The following is a 24,936-nucleotide window of genomic DNA, read 5'->3' on the forward strand; positions in this document are numbered from 1 at the left end:
CTGGTTCTGTTTGGATTTCTTGGTTTTGGTCTTTTCGACCCTGGTCTGGCTAGCTCTTCCCGTACATGTTTTTTTTTATCCCGATTTGAAATTTTTAGAAAAATACATCTTCCTGTCATGGTTATGTTAAATATATTATGTTAAATTATGTTCAATTAAATAATCTTAGCAGATCTCCGTTTGCGTAGATGACTCAGTGAACATTCTGGTAATAAATGTTGGTTGTTCAAACTACGTTCAATTGGCTCTAACTATTTATCATCATGATTTATGGATTATATGTGTTATTCTTTTTATATATGTGCGTGTGTTGCTGTCAACGGTCATGATGCTACCACTGAGTGACCACATCAATGGCCTTGCCATTTTTTAATTACTGTAATGCCTCCAGTTACATTCCGAAATATGTATTCTTCAATGCATTCTCGGCATCGACTAGCGTTTGATTTTTCCAGGATTACAGAACCATATCCTTCACAATGAAAATCTGCCTCACTTAGGTGGTTTCCCGCAGCCTTCAGGAAATAATTCTCTTTCTTCTGCTGCCACCCGAGATCAACATTTTTCACACAATTTGTATTCTTCAGCTTCAAACACGAGTTGGATTTTCCTTATACATTGGCATATTAAGAGATCCTCGTGCACCTCCGGATAATCAGCGGGATTTACTTCATCCTGAAAGTGATTCCAATTTTTAATTTGTGTCGGACGAACTATCGAAGACGAAGGAATGTTTTAATTTATCCTGATGTTTCGCGATTAGGTGTCCGGTCGCATCTGTTTTTAAGATTGCATTATTTATATCCGACATCTACTATCTCGTATGGCCCGATGTAACGTGGATCAGATTTACTTGTTCAGGTTCTTTTTACACATGGACGTATTACTCCACCATAAGTTAAGTCGGATTAGCTCACTCATCGTAATATAGTTTGTAACGTAATCAAATAAGATCCAAAAGTCGGCTTATTGTTTTCTGAGGGGAACGCACTACTGACTGTTTTGTGGATTTCCCGAAGATTAATTCGTGGGGTGTGAAATTCGTAGCTTCCTGAACGGAGGTATTCATATGAAATCATGGCAATTGGTAAGTAGAGGTCCCATTCTTCATATGACTCAATGTATTGTTTTAGATATTCTGTTAATACAATATATGGCTCCTTTTAACGATCCATCTCGGCAACATGTAGCATTAGTTTCCCAAGAAACTAGTGCTTTCATCTATCGAAATGGATTTTGGTGTCCCACGTATTGCAATGAAATGACTCGCGGACGCGTCAGCTATTATCATGGCTTTAATATCTGATAAAGCAACTGCTAACCAATATTTTTTTAAATTGTCTCGCATAGTTAAAATGTAGCGATTGCCATTGATGGTTTTGGAAGTAGTCCAAATGTGTCCATGACAATGTCACGTAAAATATTCGCGACAAATATAAAAAAAAAATATTGTTGAGCCGTAGCCCAACATCCACTTTATTATTACACAATGAGTACAATACTGATTTTAATATGCGTATTCTAAACGCCCGGTACAACGCTTACTTATGACTAACTGCTAGGAGGGTTATTTGGCCTTTTTATGTTAATTTCATATCTTATCAATATCCGGAGCACAGGTTATTTTTGGGGTGTGATTCATATAGGGAATGGGCGGAATTTAGGTCGTTACACTCCCCCGTTGTTAGACTAAACTTTGTCCTCCAAGTTACTTGAGGATGGATCTGTGGAATTTGATTTTTCGTGGTTGGAAGAGCACTGTTTCTTCTTCTTGTTCGGTAGTTTGTGGGATGATGCTTCTCGTTGGGTTCTTTATGCGTATATTGATTGGAGCTGATGGAGCGGCTTGCGTATTGTTGAATCGGTTATCTATTTTGCTAGTTTTAAATTTACAACATAACAGATGAAAGCATAGTTTGTTATGTTCCGCAGATTGTGTTTATTTTTAAGGGTAAAGCAGGGATTGCTATGAATTGATTTGAAGTTCTAAGCGGTATAAAGATTACGCCTTCGATCTTAAGGATCGTTATCATATATGATACTATGTTTTCATCAAAATTGATCAATTCTGAGACACAATTGTGTCGCGCAAATCTATCGTGAATTGGCTGAATTTGCTTGCACATGGTAATACCTGCTTTTCTTTTACAATATTGGTTAGTGTAGTCGTTGCCAACATTGATGTATTTGCTTCCGTCAACAAAGTAAATTTGGTGTTCTATCGCGGGTATCATATAAACGTTGTTCTTCTTCGTGGGTATGGGGTAAAGGTGTGTTATATCCCATTCTTTGTCTGGTATTAAATATCATTTTGTACTTGATTCTGAAAACTTTTAAATTTGACATATCCAATATGATCTGAAATTTTCTTTCTTAGGTGAAATGGCTTTATTCAACAAAGAGTCCTTAGCGACGGTTTTGTATGTCTTCAAAAATGTGTCTGGGTCAATAATTTGTGTACTAATTATTCCTTGTTTTGCTAACGTGATTACATTTAGTAGTTCGTCTGGTGCGAAGTGTAGATCGTATATTGCTCCTTCTAATTTTAGCACGAATTTCGTTAAATATTCGTCTTTGGTTATTCTTGAATCTAGGCGTTGTGTTTCTTCATCTAAAGAGTTAAGTTGTTTCAGGTTACTGGATTCTAATATTTTCTTTATCAGGCCGGTTTGGTTAGAAATTATGGTTTTTAGTTTGTTATTGTCGTCAAATAGTTTGTCTATGTTAGCATTCACCGTGTCTATGATTTTTAGTTCTTCTTTTAATTTGCAATCGTCTTTACATAGGTTTTTTATGACATCTACACTTCTGTATAATTCTCCGGTTTTATTCAATACGTTTTCCATATCTAATCCTATGAATATGTCTATTTTACTGGAATATAAGTAGGCTTTTTCGTCTTTCTCATGAAAAATTGAGTTTTCTTTTAGGGGTACAATTGTTTAACTGTGCGCGGTGTACCATGTGTAGGCGAAGATGACAATCTTCCTGGAAAATAACGTTTTAGCCTGCTACCGTGTATTTTCTTTATCTGTCCGCTGACGAGAATTTCATAATAGGGTGTGTGTACTGAGTGTATATTATATATATGGGCCTAACCATTCACTGTCGAGTTTGTCTCGTTTGTGGTCGTTATGAATTAATAACATTGTCCGGTTTGTGACCGGATTATTCGTCGTTTTTGATCTCTTTTATAACGTACTTTACTTTTTCGCAATGTTTCTTTTGCCTTTTCTATGTTCGAGTACCATTCGCGTTTCCTGAACTGCATTTCGTCTGCGTAAGTACGTTGTGACTTTAAAGAGATTGAAGAGGGTAGGTTCGCAATATGACCGAATGTTAATTCGAAGGGCGTGAATCCCGTAGATTCGTGTACTGTCGTGTTACAGGCTAAACAATAAAAATTTAATATGTCGTCCCATTCTTCGCCTCTTTCTTTCTGGACTGTGCAAAGCATGTCTTTAACGACCCCGTGGGTTCTTTCAAGTGAACCGTTACTTTGAGGGTGAAAACTAGTGGTCTTTATGTGTTTCATATTTTTGCATAAGGTTACTAATAAAGTTTTGACCTTGGTCCGTAAGAATTTTCTTTTGGGTGGAGAATATGGTTCCATATGGTTTCCGTTTGTTGGTTTTTTAAAGGGACAAGCAACAGATATTTCGTCAGTTCGTCATGTATTGAAAAGATATATTGGTTTCCTTTTTTCGTTTTAAATAAAGGGCCTAGGATGTCCATGGAAATTTTATCATTGGGATTGTTGGGGCGTCACAGCGTCGTCAGTAATAACGACGAATTATTACGCTATATATGTGGACTGTATATAAAAATAAAGAACCGGATTTTGCTTGAAGTTTTGTATTCAGCCCGCGACTACACTACACCCTTGGTCAGGAGGTCTTAGTTCTACGAATTCTGTTACAACTCCGTTCCATTAGAGAATATTTTCCTTCGTGATAGACTGCTACCCCTCTAACGCATTTCTAATACTCGCTGATTGTTTTTCCTTGATTTTTGGCAATAGCCAATCAGTGAGTCTGTTTTAAAGCAGACACCCTTCCTTTGCGCTCTTAACGCGTCTTTCTGGGAGGGTGCTGGTGTATGGGAGGTGGGAGCGGCAATGGTAGGAAAATTCCTCCAGCCATCACCGTCATAAAACAATCTCAGGCTGACCCTTCGGAACTGTTCCTTTTTTATGACACGTCCTGGTCATCGAGGCCGAGAGAAGCAAAGTCCCAAAAATCAAGCAATGGAGCATGCGTACTCTCGGAAAAATGCATACCAGGTGTTATTAAAAAACCTAAGCTCAAAAACAGCCGGCTAGGCACGTTCGTGTCATAAAGAACATTAGTGCTGTGCACTAACAAGGATTTTCGGGTGCGTCAGAAATTATGAGTTCTTCTTTTCCTCTAATACGCGTTAGTTTTTCCTTTTGGCAAATGTCACATTCTTTGATTCTGTTCTCAATTAGTTCTGAAAGTTTAGGAATTTTGTACTTGTATCTTATCCTATCATACGTTTTTTGTATTCCGGGGTGTCCTATCAAGTCGTGGTTTTCTTTAAGGATTTCTTCTATTTCTGAGTCTGAAAATTCGGAAATTGAGTCTTCCGCGTAAACAATCTTTTTCACTTGATCGTTAAAGTACATAAAAATTCTTTTGATTGCGTTTCTTTCCATTAAATTAAATTGTTCTGCAATAACACCTATCTTGTCATATTTTTTATCTATTTGTCCTAATTTGATTATCCATTTAGCCTTATCAAAGTTACCTAGCAAATCTATAGATATTTGAAAAAAATGAGTAACGATTTGGTCTGATTTTAAGTCTCTTAGGTAAATTATTGTTGTCTTTTTCCCATTCGTTAAATTTTATCTCATGACTGATGTGGACTGTGCCTTTAAATTCTTCGTTACTGGTTATCGCGTGAACTCTAGATAAAGCATCGGCTGCCGTATTGTCTTTTCCTTTGGTGTACTCTATTTCATATTCATATTCTTCTAGCCTAAGTCTCCATCTAATAAGTCGTGATGAGAGGTCTCTGCAATTATTCAGCCATTTTAAAGCTTGGTGATCGGCACGTGTTAAAAATTTCCCGCCCAGTAGGTATTGCCTCAAACGTTTAACTGCCCAAACAATGGCTCAAAGCTCTTTCTCTGTGGTTGAGTAATTTTTTTCTGGCGGGTTAAGAGTTTTAGAGATGTAACAACATGGGTGACCTTCTTGTGATAGTATAGCTCCTAATCCTTCGTTGCTTGCGTCTGTGGTTAACGTGAATTGTTTTGAGAAGTCGGGGTATTTTAATACTGGTGCTGAGCATAGAGCTTGTTTTAAAGAATCGAAACTGTTCTGAGTTTTGTCTGTCCAGTCGAATGCAATATCTTTCTTAGTAAGTTCTGTTAAAGCTTTTGATATTTTTGAAAAGTTTCGTATAAATTTACGGTAGTATCCTGAAAGTCCTAAAAATGATTTTACATCTGTGCTGTTTCTGGGTATTCTAAAGTTTTTTACTGCTTCTATCTTTTTGCTATTGGGTTTAACTCCTTCTGATGTGACAACGTGCCCTAAGTATTCCAATTCGGGTATTAAAAATTCGCACTTATCCGGTTGTATTTTCAATCCTAGTTCTCGAAGTCTTTGCAGTACTATGGCTAGATTTTTGTTATGTTGCTCTATTGATTGCCCGAAGATAATTATGTCGTCTAGGTAGACAAAACAGTGATTATTGACTAATCCTCGTAGCGCAGTATCCATCATGCGTTGGAACGTTGCGGGTGCATTTTTGAGCCCGAAAGGCATACGGTTAAATTCAAAATGTCCTTGAGGAGTGGAAAATGCTATGTACTTCTTGGATTTAAGATCCATGGGAATTTGGTGAAATCCAGAGGATAAGTCTAGGGCTGAAAAATATTTGGAGTTTCCTAGTTGTGAAAGGATGTCGTCTATCTCAGGTAAGGGATAAGCTTCTTGGTCTGTCAAATCGATCAGTTGTCTGAAATCCATTACAATTCTCCACTTTTGCTTTCCTGAAGCGTCGGATTTTTTTGGGACTACCCAAACCGGTGAGTTATAAGGCGAGTCACCTTCTTCAATTATTTTCTTGTTGAACATATCGGTCATTTGTTTATTGATTTCCGCTTTATGGCATTCAGGTGATCGGTATGATTTTGTGTTGACGACTTTGTCTTCTTTTACTGTTATAGTGTGTTGTGTTAAGTTTATGCAAGGTAAGGAATTAGTGTCTAAGCTGAATACATTAAGATAATGTAATAATATCTTTTCGATAGGTTCCCGCAAATCTTTTTCTATATGTTGTGTCCTAATTAATTTCTTGAAATTAGAAATTTGTTCGAAATCGTGAGAATTTGAAATATCGTTGGTTATTACATGATCTTGCTCACAAGGATTGATGAAGCATATTCGTATTGGTATACGGGTATTCTAGGTATACGGTATGAGTTTTCGTTTCTCCAGGCCGTAAAGTGTTTTCTCTCTGTAACATAAGCTTGTTATTATTTAAATGTAATGAGTCGTTTGTGAGCGAATAATTATAATTTTCGAGCAATGGCAGTCCGAAAATTCCATCCTCTATTATCGGAAAGTCTGACTCTACTATATGAACCGTGTTTTGTTTTCCGTAAAGTTTAATATTAGTTCGTTCGTTAACTTCATGTTTGTCGTTTCCCATAAAAAATACGCGTTTTTCGCAAGGTTCGGTCTTAGTGTCTCTCTAAATTTATTCCTGAGCCCGAGTCTACTAAAAATCGAGCTTCGACCAAATCTTTGGGCGAGCTTACGGAGACTCTTGTTTCGATGTCGTCTTTAAGGTTAAGTATGTAGGTCTTAACTGAACGTCTGTTTTCTAAATCGATGGTGACTTTTCTTTCTATGGCGTCTTTATGTTCGTATTGTAAGGCGTATATTAGTTCGTTCAACGTTCTTCTGAATCGGATTGTGTAACTATGTACGCTTTCTGTTAGACCTTGTCGTACCTGTCTTAATCTGTCTCGTGCTAAATCAGCGGTGGTCGGTATGCTCACGAATTGTCTTAAGACTGCACATAGATCATTGAAATTGTCAATGTCCAAGTGGCGTATGCTTCTTTCAGCATCCTCAGTGACCTTTTGGGCTAATATTAGATCTAGTAGTTCTGGTTGTTCTTTGCATCTTAGGCGAGCTTTTCGAACTTTCTTAATAAATTCTTCGACCCCTATGTCGTCCCTGCCTCGTAGAACAGGTATGAACTGGATCGATAGCTTTGCTGGGTGACGATGATTATTGGGTTCTTCCTGCTCGTCATTCTCCGAATTATCTGAGGTTTCTTCAGCTAGTCTTCTTTCGTTGACTCTTGCGTTCTGATTCATTCGAACGGCCGTTGCCTCACTTTCGTCGTCGGTAACGATATTGCTAGTATACTCCGAAGTGTGTATGCTGTTGCTAGGTGCTTTCAATTTAGCTAATGTTTTCCCCAGCATCTCTATCTCCTTGGCTCTCCGATTATTTTCCTCGTTAACCATTAACATCATGCGTTTTAATTCGTTCATGCTAGTTTCATGTCGTTCATTGTTTTTGCATAGCGTCTAGGATCGCTCGTAAGCCTGAATACGTGCTATTAGGATTTTCCATTTTTTGTGTTGGACTTGAGTTTATTAACGAGTGCGTCGAGTTTTGCTCTGATGAGTCTTGACTTGAGAAGCTTGGTCTTCTCTCTATATACTTGTGAAACAAAGCCAGTGTGTTACCGGTGATTCCCCGTAATTGGTTGATTGAATCCGCTGTTTTCTCGCTTCCTTCGGTCGCTCGTGATAGTACTGTTGTCTTCTGGTGTAGTACGTAACCCTGAGTATCTCTTTCTAAGAAAAGCGTCGTCAGTTTCCCGAAGATCGATGAGTACTACCCTGGCAGGATCGCCAAAATGTCACGTAAAATATCCGCGACAAATATAAAAAAAAATATTGTTGAGCCGTAGCCCAACATCCACTTTATTATTACACAATGAATACAATACTGATTTTAATATGCGCACTCTAAACGCTCGGTACAACGCTTACTCGTGACTAACTGCTAGGAGGGTTATTCGGCCTTTTTATATTAATTTCATATCTTATCAATATCCGGAGCACATGTTATTTTGGGGATATGATTCATATAGGGAATAGACGGAATTTAGGTCGTTACAGCAAGTTCGTCAAAAGGTTCCAGAGGTGTATCCGTAATAATCACGGGTGGACGGGTTTTTGTTCTGATAAGTGAACGAATGAATTCTTGCGAATCTTTTCTCTTTTCAGGGCAGTGATATTTCTCCTTTATCCCTTTCGGTACGGAGGACCTGGCCGCGGTTATACATTCGTGGAACGAGGAAGTTTTCCGCGAGAGTGGTTGCACTGTTCGACAGCGTAAGCCGCGAAAACATGTTTTGCGGCATTCATAGAAATCTCGAGCGTGATTGACACTAAATTTTCATTCGGACCGCGACATCGGTGACTGACGCGGAATTTAACGTGTTTAAAAAACATTTCTAAAATGTTTATACTGCTTTGTCGTAACCAAAACCAATCCTCGACAGAAAACCGATTTCGACGGAATCTTATCTCGCGGATTAGACTGAAAGACAGACAAAACAGGTATGGCGCTTAGCGTTTTAAAATCATATCTTTCTCTTTATGGTACATTAATTAAAGTAAATGGCATTGATATTGTTATGGCGACTTGTCCAAATCAAGTCGCTGTAATGTGAAACTGCCCTGTTGTGAACAACTCCTTAAAGAATAATAGAAGAGAGGGGTTGCCACGGTGGTGTGTTATCAACGAAAAATCGAGGAGTCGAGATCGTACCGTCGAACGATCAATATCCCACTTCTGAAAGATCTGAATTGTTATTGTATCGAATTGTGTTATAGTTAATGTTCTTTATTGTAAATAAAATGCCGCTACGCGAGAGAAATGGTGTAATTCGCAATATTGGGAGCTCATCCGGGATCGAAGAATCGATCGGAAATGTCACACCGGCATTGGAGATCCTGTTTGCAAACCTCCGACAAGAATTATGCGAGCAACTGCAGGAGCAGCAGAGGCAGTTCGAGGCGCGACTGGAAGCGGACAGGCTTCAGTGCGAGGAACGGGAACAGGCTGCTGCGTCCGAACGAGAGGTTCGCATGGAAGAGAGGATAGCAAGGATTGAGAACCAATGCCAGGTGCTATCGGATTCATTGCGAAATTCTATTTTAAATTCTGCGGCATTCTCGTCGGTGAAACACTCGGAGGCGCGTGTAAATAGTTCGAACACTGTTGTAAATAATGTTAATAGTGTACATATCGAGAGTGTGCCTATTGCTCCGAGTGCTCCTGTAGTTCCTTCACAGTCGGTGCCATCGTTGCCTCTGTGTCTAGAATCTACGCGCTTCGTAAGTGGATTAGGATATTCTGTGAACCAGACACGTTATGACGGTTCCACGTCATAGGATGAGTATCGAATACAATTTGAAATGGTCGCGAATATAAATGGCTGAGACGAAGCAAAGAAAGCTACGGCTTTAATTGCTTCTTTGAATGGTCCGGCTCGAGGAGTCCTGACTTCTCTTCCCGCTGATAAGTATTTCAACTTCCAAGAAATAGTTTCGGCAATCGAGTTTCGTTTTGGTCGAAAAAACTTTTCGAAGCTAAATTACGTTCTATTTCAAAATTATATACAGCGGCAAGGGGAGTCAATTTCTGCATTGGCCACGGAGATTGAGAGATTGGCGCAAGGCGCTTTCTAAGAATGTCAAATTGATGTTCGGAATCGTTTGGCCACCTCTCAGTTTGTGACGGCGTTGGCCAATGAAGAGATGATGAGAATGTTGAGATATGAAAGTTTTACATCTCTCAGAGCTACGGTGACCGGAGCTCTAGAGATGAAAGCTCTCAAAAAACACAAACGTGTGAACGGAATTTAAAACGACCCTTTACTTCCGAGGGAATGCTGGAACATGCGGCTGAACGGCATTCTCAACGAGTGGTTGGTCATCAACGGAAGTTGCCGCATTGCTGGAGCTGTGGAAAGAAGGGCCACCTCCAACGGGATTGTTTAAAGAAAACAAGGAAGGAGACTTCGCAGGGAAACTTCAAGAAGTCGGTATAATGGGGGATAGTCCGACTTCATCTTCCGTTTTTCCCCCTGTCGTGCTGCGTTTGGAACCTATTCAGCGAAGGATTTTCTTCGTCGAAGGCATCGTTGGAGCGAAGAAAAGGAAAATCATCTTGGACACGGGCTCATCGGTTAACCTTCTACGGGAAACTTATGCTACAAGGCAGAATAGTTCGGCGAGCATGACAGGAGTGAAGATTTTTTCAGTCTCCGGTCATTGATTACCAATTTTTGGTAAAAAGCGTCTTCCTGTTTCCATTGAAGAAGTCGAGACCGAAGAAGAGTTCTTCTTCGTCAGTATGATGGAAGAATGCATTTTGGGAATCGAATTTCTTAAAAAGCATGCCTGTCAACTGGACTTTACAAACGAGGTTCTTCATTTGAAAGGAATGCAATTGCCGTTGCTGAAGTATGGAGAAGATTCGGCTACGAAGGAGATAAAGAAAAACAGGAATACATTAGTACCGGATCATCTTCAGGATCTTCATCAGAGATGTTCTATAAACCTGTCCGCAGAGCAAAAGAAAACTTTTGCCGAGTTATTGACGGAATTTGCAGATGTTTTTAACCAAACAGGCACCCCGACGATTACCTCTTCATCGACGTTCAGAAGTAGATGAATTATTGTCGAAAATGGAACGACAAGTAGTCATAGAAAAGTCTCAAAGCCCCTCGTCTTCACCCGTGGTATTGGTCAAGAAGAAGGACGGGTCCACTACATTTTGCGTGGATTACAGGCGTCTGAACAATGTCACCAAGAAAGATTCGTACCCTCTTCCAAGGATAGAAGATACGCTGGACGCTTTGGATGGTTCCTGTTGGTTTTCGACGATCGACTTACAAAGTGGATATTGGCAGATATGCATGGATCCTGTAAATAAGGAAAAGACTGCCTTTTGTGTGGGTACTGAATTATGGCTGCTCAAAGTCATGCCATTTGGTCTTTGTAGCGCACCAGCTACCTTTGAACGTCTAATGGACAACGTTTTAAGAGAGTTAAACTGGAAAATTTGTTTGGTATACCTCGACGACATCATAATTTTCGGTAGAAGTTTTGAAGAGGAAGTACAACGTCTGCGGAAGGTACTTGCTCGCCTAAGGAAAGCTTGCTTGCTGATAAGCCCGAAGAAGTGTAATTTCTACTGCAAAGAAGTGAAATATCTTGGACACGTAGTATCCGAGATGGGTGTACAAACTGATCCTGTAAAATTGGATGCAGTAAAGAATTGGCCGGTGCCGAAAAGTAAGACCGAGCTGAAGAGTTTCCTGGGTCTTTGCACTTATTATCGGAAATTTGTTAAGAATATCGCCGATATTGCGAAGCACTTACATCGTTTGACCGAGAACGAGAAAATCTTCGTGTGGACGGAAGAAGTGGAACATTCGTTCGAGGAATTAAGAAGGAAATTGATGGAGTCACCCATTCTTTCTTATCCGTCGGTTAATACAGAATTCATTTTGGACACGGATGTCTCAATCAAGGTCAGGAGAGAGTAATCGCCTACTTCTCCAAGACGCTACGAAAAGCTGAGAAGAATTATTGCGTTACTCGGAAGAAACTATTAGCGATAGCGAAATCTATTGAACATTTTCATAATTATCTTTATGGGCGTAGATTCCTTCTGAGGACCGATCACGCTGTTTTACGTTGGTTGCTGTCTTTCAAGAATCCGGAAGGACAGGTAGCGCGTTGGATCGAGCGGATTCAGGGATATGACTTTGAGGTGAAACACCGGGAAGGAAGACTCCATCAGAACGCGGACGGTCTTTCTCGCAGGCCTTGCGAATCGCAGGATTGTGCGCGATGCAAGCACCTGGAGGAGAAGACGGATGAAAATGGAGACGTAGTTCTGCGGACACTCTGCGAAACACTTCATTTTGAAGAGTGGAGGAGAAAACAGGAGCAGGATGAAGAAATTGGTTTCATCCTATCAAGAAAAATTGAGGGTAGGAGGCCCGATTGGCAGGAGATTTCGGACAGGAATACGAGAATTAAATAGCTCGTATCAATCTGGGATTCCTTGGAAGTGTACGAGGATCTACTGTTTCATAAGTGGGAATCCCCTGATGGAATAAGTAACAAGTGGTTACTGATGGTTCCAAGAGAAATGGTCAGCTCGGTGATGACAGATTGTCATGATACACCGGTGGGTGGCCATTTCGGAGTGAACAAAACTCTGGATAGGGTACGTCGAAAATTTTACTGGCCTGATAATCGCAAGGATGTGGAAGACTGGTGTCGTCGATGTAATAGTTGTGTCGCAAGGAAAGGTCCGAGGGAGAGGGGACATGGACCTCTCAAGATTTATAATGTCGGGGCACCGTTTGAGAGGGTAGCGCTCGACATTGTGGGACCGTTTCCGAAGTCTGCGGCTGGTAACAAGTATGCGCTGGTCGTTGTGGATTATTTCACGAAATGGCCGGAGGTAGTTCCGTTGTCGGACCAGCGCGCGACGACTGTTGCGAAGGCCCTCCTTACAGAAGTTGTAAGTACTCATGGCGTACCGTTGGAACTTCATTCGGATCAGGGGAGAAATTTTGAGTCGACGGTCTTCAAGCGGTTTATGGTGCTGCTTGGTATTAAGAAGACTCGCACTACTCCTTTGCATCCACAATCTGATGGGCTCGTGGAAAGGTTGATTCGGACTCTGCTGCAGTATTTGTCAATGTTTGTAGCGGTTCATCAACGGGATTGGGACCATTGAATACCGTTACTTTTACTGCCCTATCGCTCAAGCAGACACGAGACAATGAAGAACACTCCATCGATGATTCTCACTGGTAGAGAGCTTCGACTTCCAATGGATCATCAGAGAGGACTCCCGCCTGATTCAAGATATGAGGAGGACGAGTTTGTTCAGCAAACGCGTATCAGACTGGCTAAAATTCATGAATTTATTCGTCAGAGACTGAGAATTAGCGGAGACAAAATGAAATCTTGGTATGATGTTTACGCGAATTCAATTACGTTTGCTACAGGCGAGAAAGTATGGCTGTTCCAACCACGAAGGACGAAAGGAAAATGCCCCAAGTTGCAGTCCGCGTGGGAAGGTCCTTATGTGGTACAGGACCGCCTGGACGACATTATTTATCGTGTAACTCGTTCTCCGAAGTCGAAACCGAAGATCGTACACGTTAGCCGCTTGGCTCGCTACGACGCTGTACACAGAAGCCTTTGACTGTCTCTCACCCAAGAAGAAGACGTTTCTTCGCAGAAGACGAGTGAGTGATCTCTGTACTGACACGCTGAGCTCTTTCCGTTTGTGGAAGAAACGGTTCGATGGGGGAAGGAAGTTGTATCCTCTGGAAGATTACGTCCTCTCATTGGGGGGTGAGGACGTGTTCTCAGGAGGGGATACACCCTTTCCTGACTGCTCCACAAAAAGAGATGCACCGGATCCAATATTACTGCAGGTAGTATCCTGTGGTGATTGGAGGTGCATCCGGGGAAGAGTTTTGGTGATTGATCAGAGCAGGGAACTCCCGAGAAGTCTACAAGTGAGAAGTTCTCAAAACTTCTTCAAGAAAGAAACGCTCAAGCCTCAAAACGAAGAATTAAGAGGAAGGGTGAGCGACAGAGTTCAGAGCTGTACACGTCGTTGAAGTACTGACGTTCTGCTCAAGGTTTTTTGGTGGTTTTCCCTTGAGACGGAGGACAAATGTCAGGACGTAAACTGTCTGGAAAAGGTCACCTGGGTAACTAAGTACATTCTTTCCTTGTTTACCTACTTTGCAGACAGAAGTACTTGCGGTGGAGGTTACCTGTCAGTTGTCCGATGGAACGATAGTTCGAGGTTATAGGACTGAAGCTGACAGGATTAACGGTTCGATTGTCGTTGGTCAACACAAGTGAAATTTGCCGCGGCCGGGACGGCCGCTCATTCGGCGAGGAGGGCAATGTTACGGCGACTTGTCCAAATCAAGTCGCTGTAATGTGAAACTGCCCTGTTGTGAGCAACTCCATAAAGAAAAATAGAAGAGAGGGGTTGCCACGGAGGTGTGTTATCAACGGACAATCGAGGAGTCGAGATCGGACCGTCGAGCGATCAACATTTCTAATTCAAAGATCTCTAACATAATTGAATTGAGTTGTATTATAGTTTATGTACTTTATTGCAAATAAAATGCCGCGACGCGAGAGAAATGCAGTAATTCGCAACAATATTATATATTAATATATATGATATTGTTTTCCTTTTTTAGTAAAGTTACGTTTAATTATTACATTCGACGTGTGTGTTTAATCTCGATGGTAGTAACTGCCGCCACGTGTTGGTCAGGTTACGAACGTTAGGGAAATTGTAATAGGGTGATTCAAAAATAGAACTTGCAACCGTTAAAGCAGTGTTCCCGTAGCGGTGCAATGTTTCTGATGATTCGTCGACTTTTTATATATCTTGCGTAGGATGTTGTGTATTCTTGAAAACCGTGATATATTTCCGTGTATTAGTACTCTTGGTCAAGTTGTGTCTCTTGCGTTTCTGTTGCGTATGTATGTATAAATTGCAAGTGAATGTGGGTAAGGAGGGTACGTTAATCGCTAATACTATTCTTAGGTATAATAAAACGTACGTGGTTTTAGAAAGGCAGGATAATTGGCGCGTATGACATTTCACATACTGCGTATTTATAGGTGCGGTTTTGGTGAGAAGCGGAGCATGCATGTAATCCTCTGTATTGGTTCTATCGATCAAAGATAGTTTCTTGTGTTTTCGTGTTTGTGTGAGTAAATAGCAAATACTTTTGGTGATCGCGGTGTGATCAATTCTTCGATGTATTGTGTAGGTTTACTAAGGCTTCCGTGTATTGTGTGTATTGAGCTGTGAATGCGTTGCGGCGTATTGATTTTTATGCTTAATCGATCTTTTACAAATTTTGCAAGACTTTTGAGTGTTGCGATGGCAACAGTTTCATCAAATGTATCAGTATTTTTGATCGAGACCTGTCTCTTCTGTCTCCGTGCCTGTGTGTAAATAGGGGCGTGTGCAAACAGCGAGTAAATATTGTTCGCGTATTGCTTTTCGGTAGCGACGAGATCTATTCTTCGATTTTTTGCCTACGTGTGCAGTGTCGCGTAGTGGTATAACATTTCTGACGATTAACCGATCTTTTGTATATCTTGCGCAAAATTTTATGTATGTATTTATTCTCGATGACCATGGATTATTCCTGTTCATTAGCAGTGTTTATTCCTGTTTTTCATTAGCATCGATTAAGGACTGCCTACTACGATTCTGTTGCCATGTGTACATATAAATGGAAAATGCGTGTGAGTAAGTTGTGTACATTAATTGTTAATAATATTCTTAGGTATAATAAAATCAATCACGGTGAGATGGATTCTTCTACGTGTTGTATGCGTGTGTCTCGTTGGTGAAGCGTACTATTGCTTCGGTGATCTGAATATTAGATCTTTTTGCACATACTTGATACTGTTTATGGCTGTTATATGTTTGTTTGCGTGTGTGCGTGTGTGTGTATGTGTGTGTTAACCACTATTTGTTGTAGACGCGTATTATCAGTTGATAATCAGCTGATCGATCGTTCTGCACATATTTGATGATTGTTCTATGTATTACCTGTATTTGACGTATGTTCTGTTATATTCGTTTTTATAAAGAATGAATTATGGTAAATGCGGATACTCGTTATGTTCCGCGCTTGCACGAGAACGCAAGAGTAAAAACTTTTCCTGCTGCTTTCAGACGTTGTATGTATGTAAGTGCGGATAGCACGAATATTGCCTTGGAAAAAATGAACATATTTTATTTTTTGAGAAAATTCGAGAAAATCGAGCCGTCATATGTCTGCGGCCGGTTTTTTACGTGACACCGGCTAAGTGTACTCTTTAATCCATAGCATCTAGTTGCAAGTTTTAATCTTTAAAATCGCCACGCGTTCTTTGCGCCTTTCAATTCTACCTTATCATAACCAGTCGGCGCGCGCATCTGGGGTATGTCCGTAATTAGAAGGATCATCGTGGCTTTGCTTTCCCGATCGAGTTCATCAAAGGACCAACGGCGTAACATTTCCTCGAAGTGTGCAATTTTCACAGTACCATCAGCGTATTGCTTTTGAAGCAATGAAGCTATTATGCAGGGTGTTCTACAATTACTTTAACAGCCGAAAATGGGGGGTAGCTGAGGTCATTCTAAGTAACTTTCTCTTTTGCGAAAATGCAATCCGTGGTTACTAAATGAGTTATTCACGAAAAACACTGATCAACGCGAGGCGAGCGCGCGAATTATAAGATGGTCGATTGATCGAGTGTAACGTGATTCAACTGTGGAACGTGACAGAAGAAGGGGGGCTCCATGCTTCGTTCGAATAAATGAACAGGAGTGTGAACTTCCGAAATCTTTTTACTACGTAACAGTGCTAATTTTAAGAAAAATGCTATTCATTCTTATTTCAGATTGTTTAAAGAGTATTAACTAATCTTTTGAACCCGAAATAATAAGTAATTTAACCGTGAATTTTATTTTAATTTTCTGGTGAGCATGACATCTCATGTGTACCATATGAAATTTTTAAGCAAGATGTACAGTGAATATTAACAAAGTACGTAAATGATATTTTAATTTAAATGTTTCCGTGTCCGAACACAATTCAACGAACAATTTGCAAAGCTATTTCAATAATAAATAATTGCTTTAAAGGACGCAAGAGGAGGATAGTGCACTTACCTCGTACAATATACTATGGGCCACAAAAGTGTTCGTACATCTTTTAAAACCTAATACCTATTTTAAAACGGAACTAAATGACTTAATTTTTATTAGAGCCTCCCCACCCCCCCTAGGTTAAGGGGGTACTCAGAGCGGGAATTTCGTAGAGGTTGCAGCTTACAGACTGTGACTCCCGTAACAGCCCTCCCAACCCCCTTATCAAGCTTTGGCCCCGCCATTCGAAACCTTAAGAGAGTCACAGCCTTCCCAGCAGTAGATAGGAATATTTAGTGTGAATCTGGCCACCGCGAAGGTGACACAGATATGTTTTTTTCGATCAAATGGGCAAATAAAGCTAAAATTTCCATCTATCCCCGGCTACACCACCGTTAAAGTAAAGGACCAAGGAAAAATCCGCCCATGCCCACGGTGAGTCGAACTAGCGAGGCGACTCCGCGTGTCCACTAAAAGTAGATAGGGCCAGTAGTATGATATATGATATATGATATACGATATACGATATATGATATAAGATATATGATATATGATATACGATATATGATATATGTTATAGAATGAATAATATATCAAATAATATATGTTAGTGCACAGCACTAATGTCTTTATGAGATGGACGTGCATAACCGGCTGTTTTTCGAGCCCAGGTTTTTTGTGAAATCGTTTCTCTCGGTCTCGATGGCCGGGACTAGTTATAAAGCAGGAAAGGTTCCGAAGGGTCAGCCTGACCTTGTTTTATGACGGTCATGCCTGGAGGAGCTTTCCTGTCTTTGCCGGGGCCTTGCGGCCGTCTGCTTGAGACGGACCAGCTGATTGGCTATTGCCAAAATCGGGCAGGACCAATCGGCGAGTGATGTGGGTGCGTTGGAGGGATGGTGGTCTGCTGCGAGCGAGGGTATTCTCTGATAGAGACCAGAGTTGTAATAGAAGTCGTAGCAGCAAGACATCCTGACCAAGGGTGTACTGTAGTCAGGGGCTCAACACAAAATAGCAGGCAGAATCCGGTTCTTTATTTTATACAGTCCACAAATATAGCGTCATAATTCGTCGCTATTATTGACGACGCTGTGACGCCCCAACATTTGGTCCTTCGAACCGGATTGTTGCGGATCGAAACTTTAGTCCTTGGGTTTTCTCAAGCTGGTATTCGGCCTCTGTTTTCAACTGGTAATCTTTAGAGGAAGATTTCATCAAGCACGTTACAACCTACGCCTCTTGGATATTTTGGAGACCACGAAGCTGCCGTTCAGACACGGACATCCTCGTTGACGGAACAGTGGGACTCTCCGAAGGATACAACTCTCGCATGGTCAAGAAGTCTACGATTAGTCAACTACGCTAACAAGGCTCGTTTCTAGGAAATCTCAAATCATCGTTGAGATTTCATCAAGAACGTCACAACCTACGCCTCTTGGATATTTTGGAGACCACGAAGCTGACGTTCAGACACGGACATCCTCGTTGACGGAACAGCAACACCAGGCTCCTTTCTACGAAATCTGAAATCATCATTGAGTGAGTAAACGAATCATCTTCCACTCCCAATTTCCTTCCTGTCGTATTCTACTTCCATTAAAATGGCATCTGAAAGTAGTGAATCACAAGTTTTGAAAAACTTGAAAAGAAGCGTGCTACCATTAAGTCGCAAGTAACGCGTTTAGGAGCGCGCGTTGAAACTACGGAAGGTTCAACGCTCAACTCGCTCGAAACCCTCACCACTAGATTAGATCAGCTTCTTAGTGCGTATGAGGACACACAATTTGAGATAGAAGGCGAAGATGTTTCCTCAGATCATGACGCGGAGAGAGACGCCTTTGAGAAGCATCACGCTACCATCATGAATTCAATAAATTTACGCAAAAATTCATTTAGAAACACGCATAGACCCAATCTCGCAATTAGGAATTCAACAGAATCTCCAAATACTATAAAGGTGACACAAGCTAGCTCTCTACTGCCACAAATTCAAATTAGGCCATTCGACGGCAACCCATTAGAATGGAACAGCTTTCGCGATACATTTGATTCGCTGGTCCACCAGAACGAAGATCTACCGGCCGTACAGAAATTCCACTTACTTAAAAACGCCTTACGTGGAGAAATAGCGTCGGTGATCACCTCGTTGACTGCATCAGAGGAGAATTATATAGTTGCTTGGGAATTATTACAAAAACGTTGCAACAAACGTCGGCAAATTGTGTATGCACATTTAAAGTCTTTGTTAGAATTACAAGACGTTAAGGTAGATTCCCCGGACAGATTGCGCGTATTAGCCGAGCAAGCTGAAGTACACGTAAACGCTCTGAAGGCTCTGGAACAACCTGTGCAACATTGGAGCACATTTTTAGTTTATTTAATCAGTAACAAGTTAGATAGGAATACCCGCAGAGCTTGGGATCGCACGTTAGAAAATCACGAGTTGCCGCAATTTGGACAGCTAGTCGAATTTATAAATAAACATGCGCGCGGAGACGAACGGGACAATAGCTTTGCTCGCCCGAATCAGCAAACCCAAATAGTAACGCGTTCACGCGAAAAACAACGCCATTTAGGGCAAACTTTCGTAACCACCAATTCGCGAATTGCGTGCAAAATTTGCAAAGGAGAACATTTTGTTTCAAGCTGTCCGAAACTTTTAGAAGTAACCCCTGGAGATCGCTTAGACATCATCAAAAGGGGAAAATTATGCATCAATTGCTTGCGGAGCGGCCACACAGTCGCCTATTGTAGATACACTAACTGCAAAAAGTGTGGTAAAAAACATCATACTCTTCTACATATTGCGGAAAGGGAAACTAATAGTCAATCAGAGATTGAGAGACCCACCTCCCCATCACCCACGCCACAAACTTCGAGATCCTTTGCCGTTAATAGTTGCAACGAAGTATTATTAGGGACAGCGGTCGTTACCTTTGTAGCTCGCGATAAGAGTGAACACGATTGTCGTGTGCTGTTAGACAGCGGTTCACAAACAAATTTCATAACCGAAAGAATGGCCGATAAGCTACAATTGAGAAAACGGGAAATAGATTCTTCGGTAGGTGGAATTTCCAATGTCGAGACCCGCGTCAAATATCTGGTCAGTGCCGTAATTAAATCGCGCACCACCCAATTTAATGATACGGTAACTTTAGTGACGCTTCCTTCCATCACTGGAATGCTACCTTCGCGCCAGGTAAAACGTATCGAAATTGATATTCCGACCGAAATCACGTTAGCTGATCCTGAGTTCAATATTCCTGGTCCAATAGATGCAATTCTCGGGAATCAACTCTTTTTCACACTTTTATGTTTGGGACGAATCAAACTTTGTGCACAAAATATTATCATTCAAGAAACATTAGTAGGTTGGATAGTCACGGGAGCTACAACCAAACAAGAACAAGTAGCAAAGGGAAAACCCTCAAGATCACTGCACGCATCCTCCTTAGACAATGCGCTAACAAAGTTTTGGGAGATAGAAGAAATAGCAGAGCGCAAAAATTTATCTAGCGAAGAACAGGCATGTGAAAATCACTTCGTTGAAAATACAGTTCGCGATGTACATGGACGCTATATCGTGCGCTTGCCATTTAACGATAGGAAGAATTTCATAGGCGAATCTCGAGGTCTTGCTCTCAAGAGATTTTATTCACTCGAACGCAAATTCTGCAAAGACCCTGATCTTCTTATACATTATAAACAATTCCTGTCAGAATATCTAGCATTAGGCCACATGACAGAAGTCAGTGATGCGCGAGATGGCAAGGAGTTTTACTTACCGCACCACGCGGTAATAAAGGAGTGCTGCTTCACTACTAAGGTCAGGGTAGTTTTCGACGCCTCGGCTAAATCCTCATCGGGCGTATCCTTAAATGACGCCCTTTTGGTCGGTCCCACCATTCAAGATAACTTATGGGCAATTTTACTACGATTTCGTGTTTACATGTTTGTCCTGACAGCAGACATAGAAAAAATGTTTAGGCAGATTAAAATGCATCCCGATGATGCGAAATTTCAAAAAATATTATGGCGCGATTCGAAGGAAGAGTCAATCAAAACGTTCCAATTAAATACGGTCACGTATGGAACCGCTTCGGCTCCTTTTTTAGCGGTACGATGTCTACAGCAACTAGCCGAAGATGAACAGATCAGATTTCTGAATGCGTCGCGAACTTTTAAAGAAGATTTCTATGTCGATGATTTGCTCACCGGCGCATCTACCTTCAATGAAGCAATCAACTTACGCAATGAGTTGATTGATTTAGCTAGAAATGGGGGCTTCCATCTACGTCAATGGGCCTCAAATAACCTTAAGTTGATTAGCGATTTAAAGGACCATGACGATCGAAAGCGATATGCTTAGATCTCAGTCAGACAAAGAAAACTCTGGGAGTTTTTTGGAATCCATCCAGTGATTCCGTAACTTACGCGGTAAACTCCTTTAGCGAAACTAGACTCACTAAGCGACTAGTTTTATCTCAAATAGCACAATTATTCGACCCCCTTGGACTTCTCGGTCCCGTGATTATACGGGCAAAAATAATTATGCAAGACATTTGGAAGTCGAAAGTCACTTGGGATCAACCAATTCCGCAGGATATAGCCGAGGTGTGGTTAGAAACCAGAAATGAACTGGCTCTTAGAAACCTCACGAGAAATACAACTCCACGGCTACTGCGATGCTAGTGAAAGGGCCTACGGCACTTGCATATACATTCGTACCCTAGACCACTCAGGTAGGGTACGGGTCTCTCTATTATGCGCAAAATCCAAAGTAGCCCCTCTTAAAATCCTATCATTACCGCGGTTAGAGCTTTGCGCGGCTAGGTTATTAACGCGATTGTATAAGGAGGTAGCGAAGGCGTTGATCAATATAACTTTTGACGCGATTAGGTTTTGGTCAGATTCAAGTATTGTGTTGCAGTGGATTAGGACAGCTCCACATTTGCTGAAAGCCTTTGTAGCCAATAGAGTCAGCGAAATTCAAACAGACTCGGACCTACGTAACTGGATGCACGTATCAGGACGTGATAATCCAGCAGATTATATTTCTCGCGGACAATTGGCATCCACATTTATGAATAATAAGGTATGGCTAAACGGTCCTGCATGGCCCTCCCTAGACGAATGCTTTTGGCCACAATTGGACATTCCGCAAAGAGAAATTCTCGAGCGGAAAACCACAATAACGTTCCTTGCACGAGAAGGGACGAATGACCTGTTAACGCGATATTCTTCCATTGCGCGACTTAATAGAATTGTAGCTTACACACTACGATTCATTCACAATTGTAGATCGAAAAACAGACTTACGGGAAATTTATCAACTACAGAAATTCGCAAGGCGCATTTAGTTATCATTAAACAAGCCCAGTTAGAGGCATTTCCGATAGAAATAAACTGTTTGGAACGAAAAACAGCTATGCCCAAAGGGAGCAGAATATTAAATTTAAATCCATTCCTCGATCAGGATAAGCTTCTACGAGTAGGAGGTCGGCTAAGACATGCCCCATTAAGTTACTGTCAAAAACACCCATTGTTATTACCCCATAGGCACCATATTACAAATTTGATAATTGAAAGCGAGCACCTACGTCAGTGGCACGCAGGCACACAGGTTAAACAACTCTTAATGCGGTCCGACAAATTTATTGGCCAATAAATGGAATGAGAGCCACAAAGATCGTCATACACAAATGTATAAGGTGTTTTAGAGTAAAACCAAAGGTCCCAGCATATATAATGGGCGACTTACCCAAGAACAGAATCACCAGGGCACGACCGTTTCAAAACGTAGGCGTGGATTATTGTGGTCCATTTTTTATAAAGGAAAAAAGGGTTCGTAATCGTTGCAAAATCAAGACGTACGTAGCGATTTTTGTATGCTTCGTGACCAAGGCCGTTCATCTAGAACTTACATCGGACCTCACCACTGAATCTTGCTTAGGAGCATTCAAGCGATTCTTTGCCAGAAGAGAAAAGGCCACGAACATTTACTCCGACAACGGCACTAATTTCGTCGGCGCCAAAAACGAAATTACAGAAGTTCAAAGATTTCTCAGCTCCAACGAGCGCAATAGTAAAATTAATCGTTTTTTATCGGACCAGGGAATTAATTGGCACTTCTCTCCGCCTCGGTCTCCACACTTTGGTGGATTATGGGAGGCCGCCGTAAAGTCTTTTAAAGGACATTTGTACAAAACTATAGGAAACGAGCTGTTCACATTCGAGCAACTGAACACCTATATTATCGAAGTAGAAGCCATATTGAATTCCCGTCCCCTGACTCCCCTCTCCTCAGATCCGAACGATCTTACTGCTTTATCACCCAGTCACTTCCTAATAGGTGATTCGTTAATGCAACTCCCTGAGTACGATTTGCGAGACACACCCGTTAACAAACTTTCGTCATGGCAACACATCCAGCGAGTGAAACAACACTTCTGGAATCGGTGGAGTAATGAATATTTACAGACGCTGCACACCAGAAACAAATGGCATATCCCGAATGACACCCAGCACAAGAAGGGTACATTGGTGATCATCCGGGAAGACAACACACCTCCGTTAACCTGGAAACTAGGACGAATCATTGACATTTGTCCAGGCAGGGACAAAATAGTGAGAGTCGCGACTGTCAAGACGGCCCAGGGGACCTACCAGCGGGCCATTAAAAAATTGTCCCCACTTCCTATTGATGACCCGGAATAAGATAATACACCCAAACACCGTTAGAACTTGTAATCACTCAGAAATTTGTGAATACTTATTCCCATTATGTATACATGCGTATTAGTGTAACTAGAGTTAAGTTAGGACAGTAGTATTGTCAATCATTCGTTACAACGACAAACTAGACCAGCCCCCTTCAAATGTAAATTGAGCGGTGCACTATCAATTTAGTAATTTCGAACGTAATCGTTCAAGGTGGTCGGTATGTTAGTGCACAGCACTAATGTCTTTATGAGACGGACGTGCATAACCGGCTGTTTTTCGAGCCCAGGTTTTTTGTGAAATCGTTTCTCTCGGTCTCGATGGCCGGGACTAGTTATAAAGCAGGAAAGGTTCCGAAGGGTCAGCCTGACCTTGTTTTATGACGGTCATGCCTGGAGGAGCTTTCCTGTCTTTGCCGGGGCCTTGCGGCCGTCTGCTTGAGACGGACCAGCTGATTGGCTATTGCCAAAATCGGGCAGGACCAATCGGCGAGTGATGTGGGTGCGTTGGAGGGATGGTGGTCTGCTGCGAGCGAGGGTATTCTCTGATAGAGCACCAGAGTTGTAATAGAAGTCGTAGCATCAAGACATCCTGACCAAGGGTGTACTGTAGTCAGGGGCTCAATACAAAATAGCAGGTAGAATCCGGTTCTTTATTTTATATAGTCCACAAATATAGCGTCATAATTCGTCGCTATTATTGACAACGCTGTGACGCCCCAACAATATATATAAAATAATATATACGATATACGATATACGATATACGATATACGATATACGATATACGACATATGATATATGATGTATGATATTCGATATACGATATGCGATATACGATGGATGATGTATGATGTACGCTGTATGATATATGATACACGATATACGATATCGATATATGATATATGATAAATGATATATGTTATATGATATAAGATATATGATATACCATATATGATATTTGATATACTGTATACGATATACGATGTACGATGTATGATATATGATGTATGATGCGTCATGTATGATATATAATATACGATATACGATAAATGATATATGATCTATGATGTACGATATATGATATACGATGTATGATGTGAGATATATGATATATGATATTTGATATGCGATATACGATATACGATATACCATATACAATATACGATGTAAAATATTCGATCTACGATATACGATATACGATATATTGTATATGATATACGATATATGATATATGATGTATGATATAACGTATACGATATTCGATATTCGATACATGATGTATGATGTATGATGTATGATGTAAGTTATATGATATATGATATACGATATAAGATGTATGATATACAATATACAGGGTGTCCCACAATTATTTTAACAGCCGAAAATGAGGGGTAGCTGAGGTCATTTGAAGTAACTTTTTCCTTTGCGAA

The 24,936-nt window shown here is 41.0% G+C and overlaps 1 protein-coding gene across 1 annotated transcript; it reads left to right on the forward strand.

The window, feature by feature from the left end:
• The first annotated feature begins 22,457 nt into the window (after nt 1–22,457).
• LOC143261264 (uncharacterized) lies at nt 22,458–23,501 on the forward strand. Its single transcript, XM_076527846.1, has one exon. It carries the CDS (start codon nt 22,458–22,460, stop codon nt 23,499–23,501), a length of 1,044 nt encoding a protein of 347 aa, XP_076383961.1.
• Nucleotides 23,502–24,936: the final 1,435 nt, after the last annotated feature.

Source organism: Megalopta genalis, unplaced genomic scaffold (assembly GCF_051020955.1).
Source record: "Megalopta genalis isolate 19385.01 unplaced genomic scaffold, iyMegGena1_principal scaffold0046, whole genome shotgun sequence".
Lineage (NCBI taxonomy): Eukaryota > Metazoa > Arthropoda > Insecta > Hymenoptera > Halictidae > Megalopta > Megalopta genalis.

What these genes read in the sequence shown, in the direction of transcription:
- LOC143261264 (XM_076527846.1), top strand. Translation starts at nt 22,458, where the DNA reads ATGAGAGCCACAAAGATCGTCATACACAAATGTATAAGGTGTTTTAGA.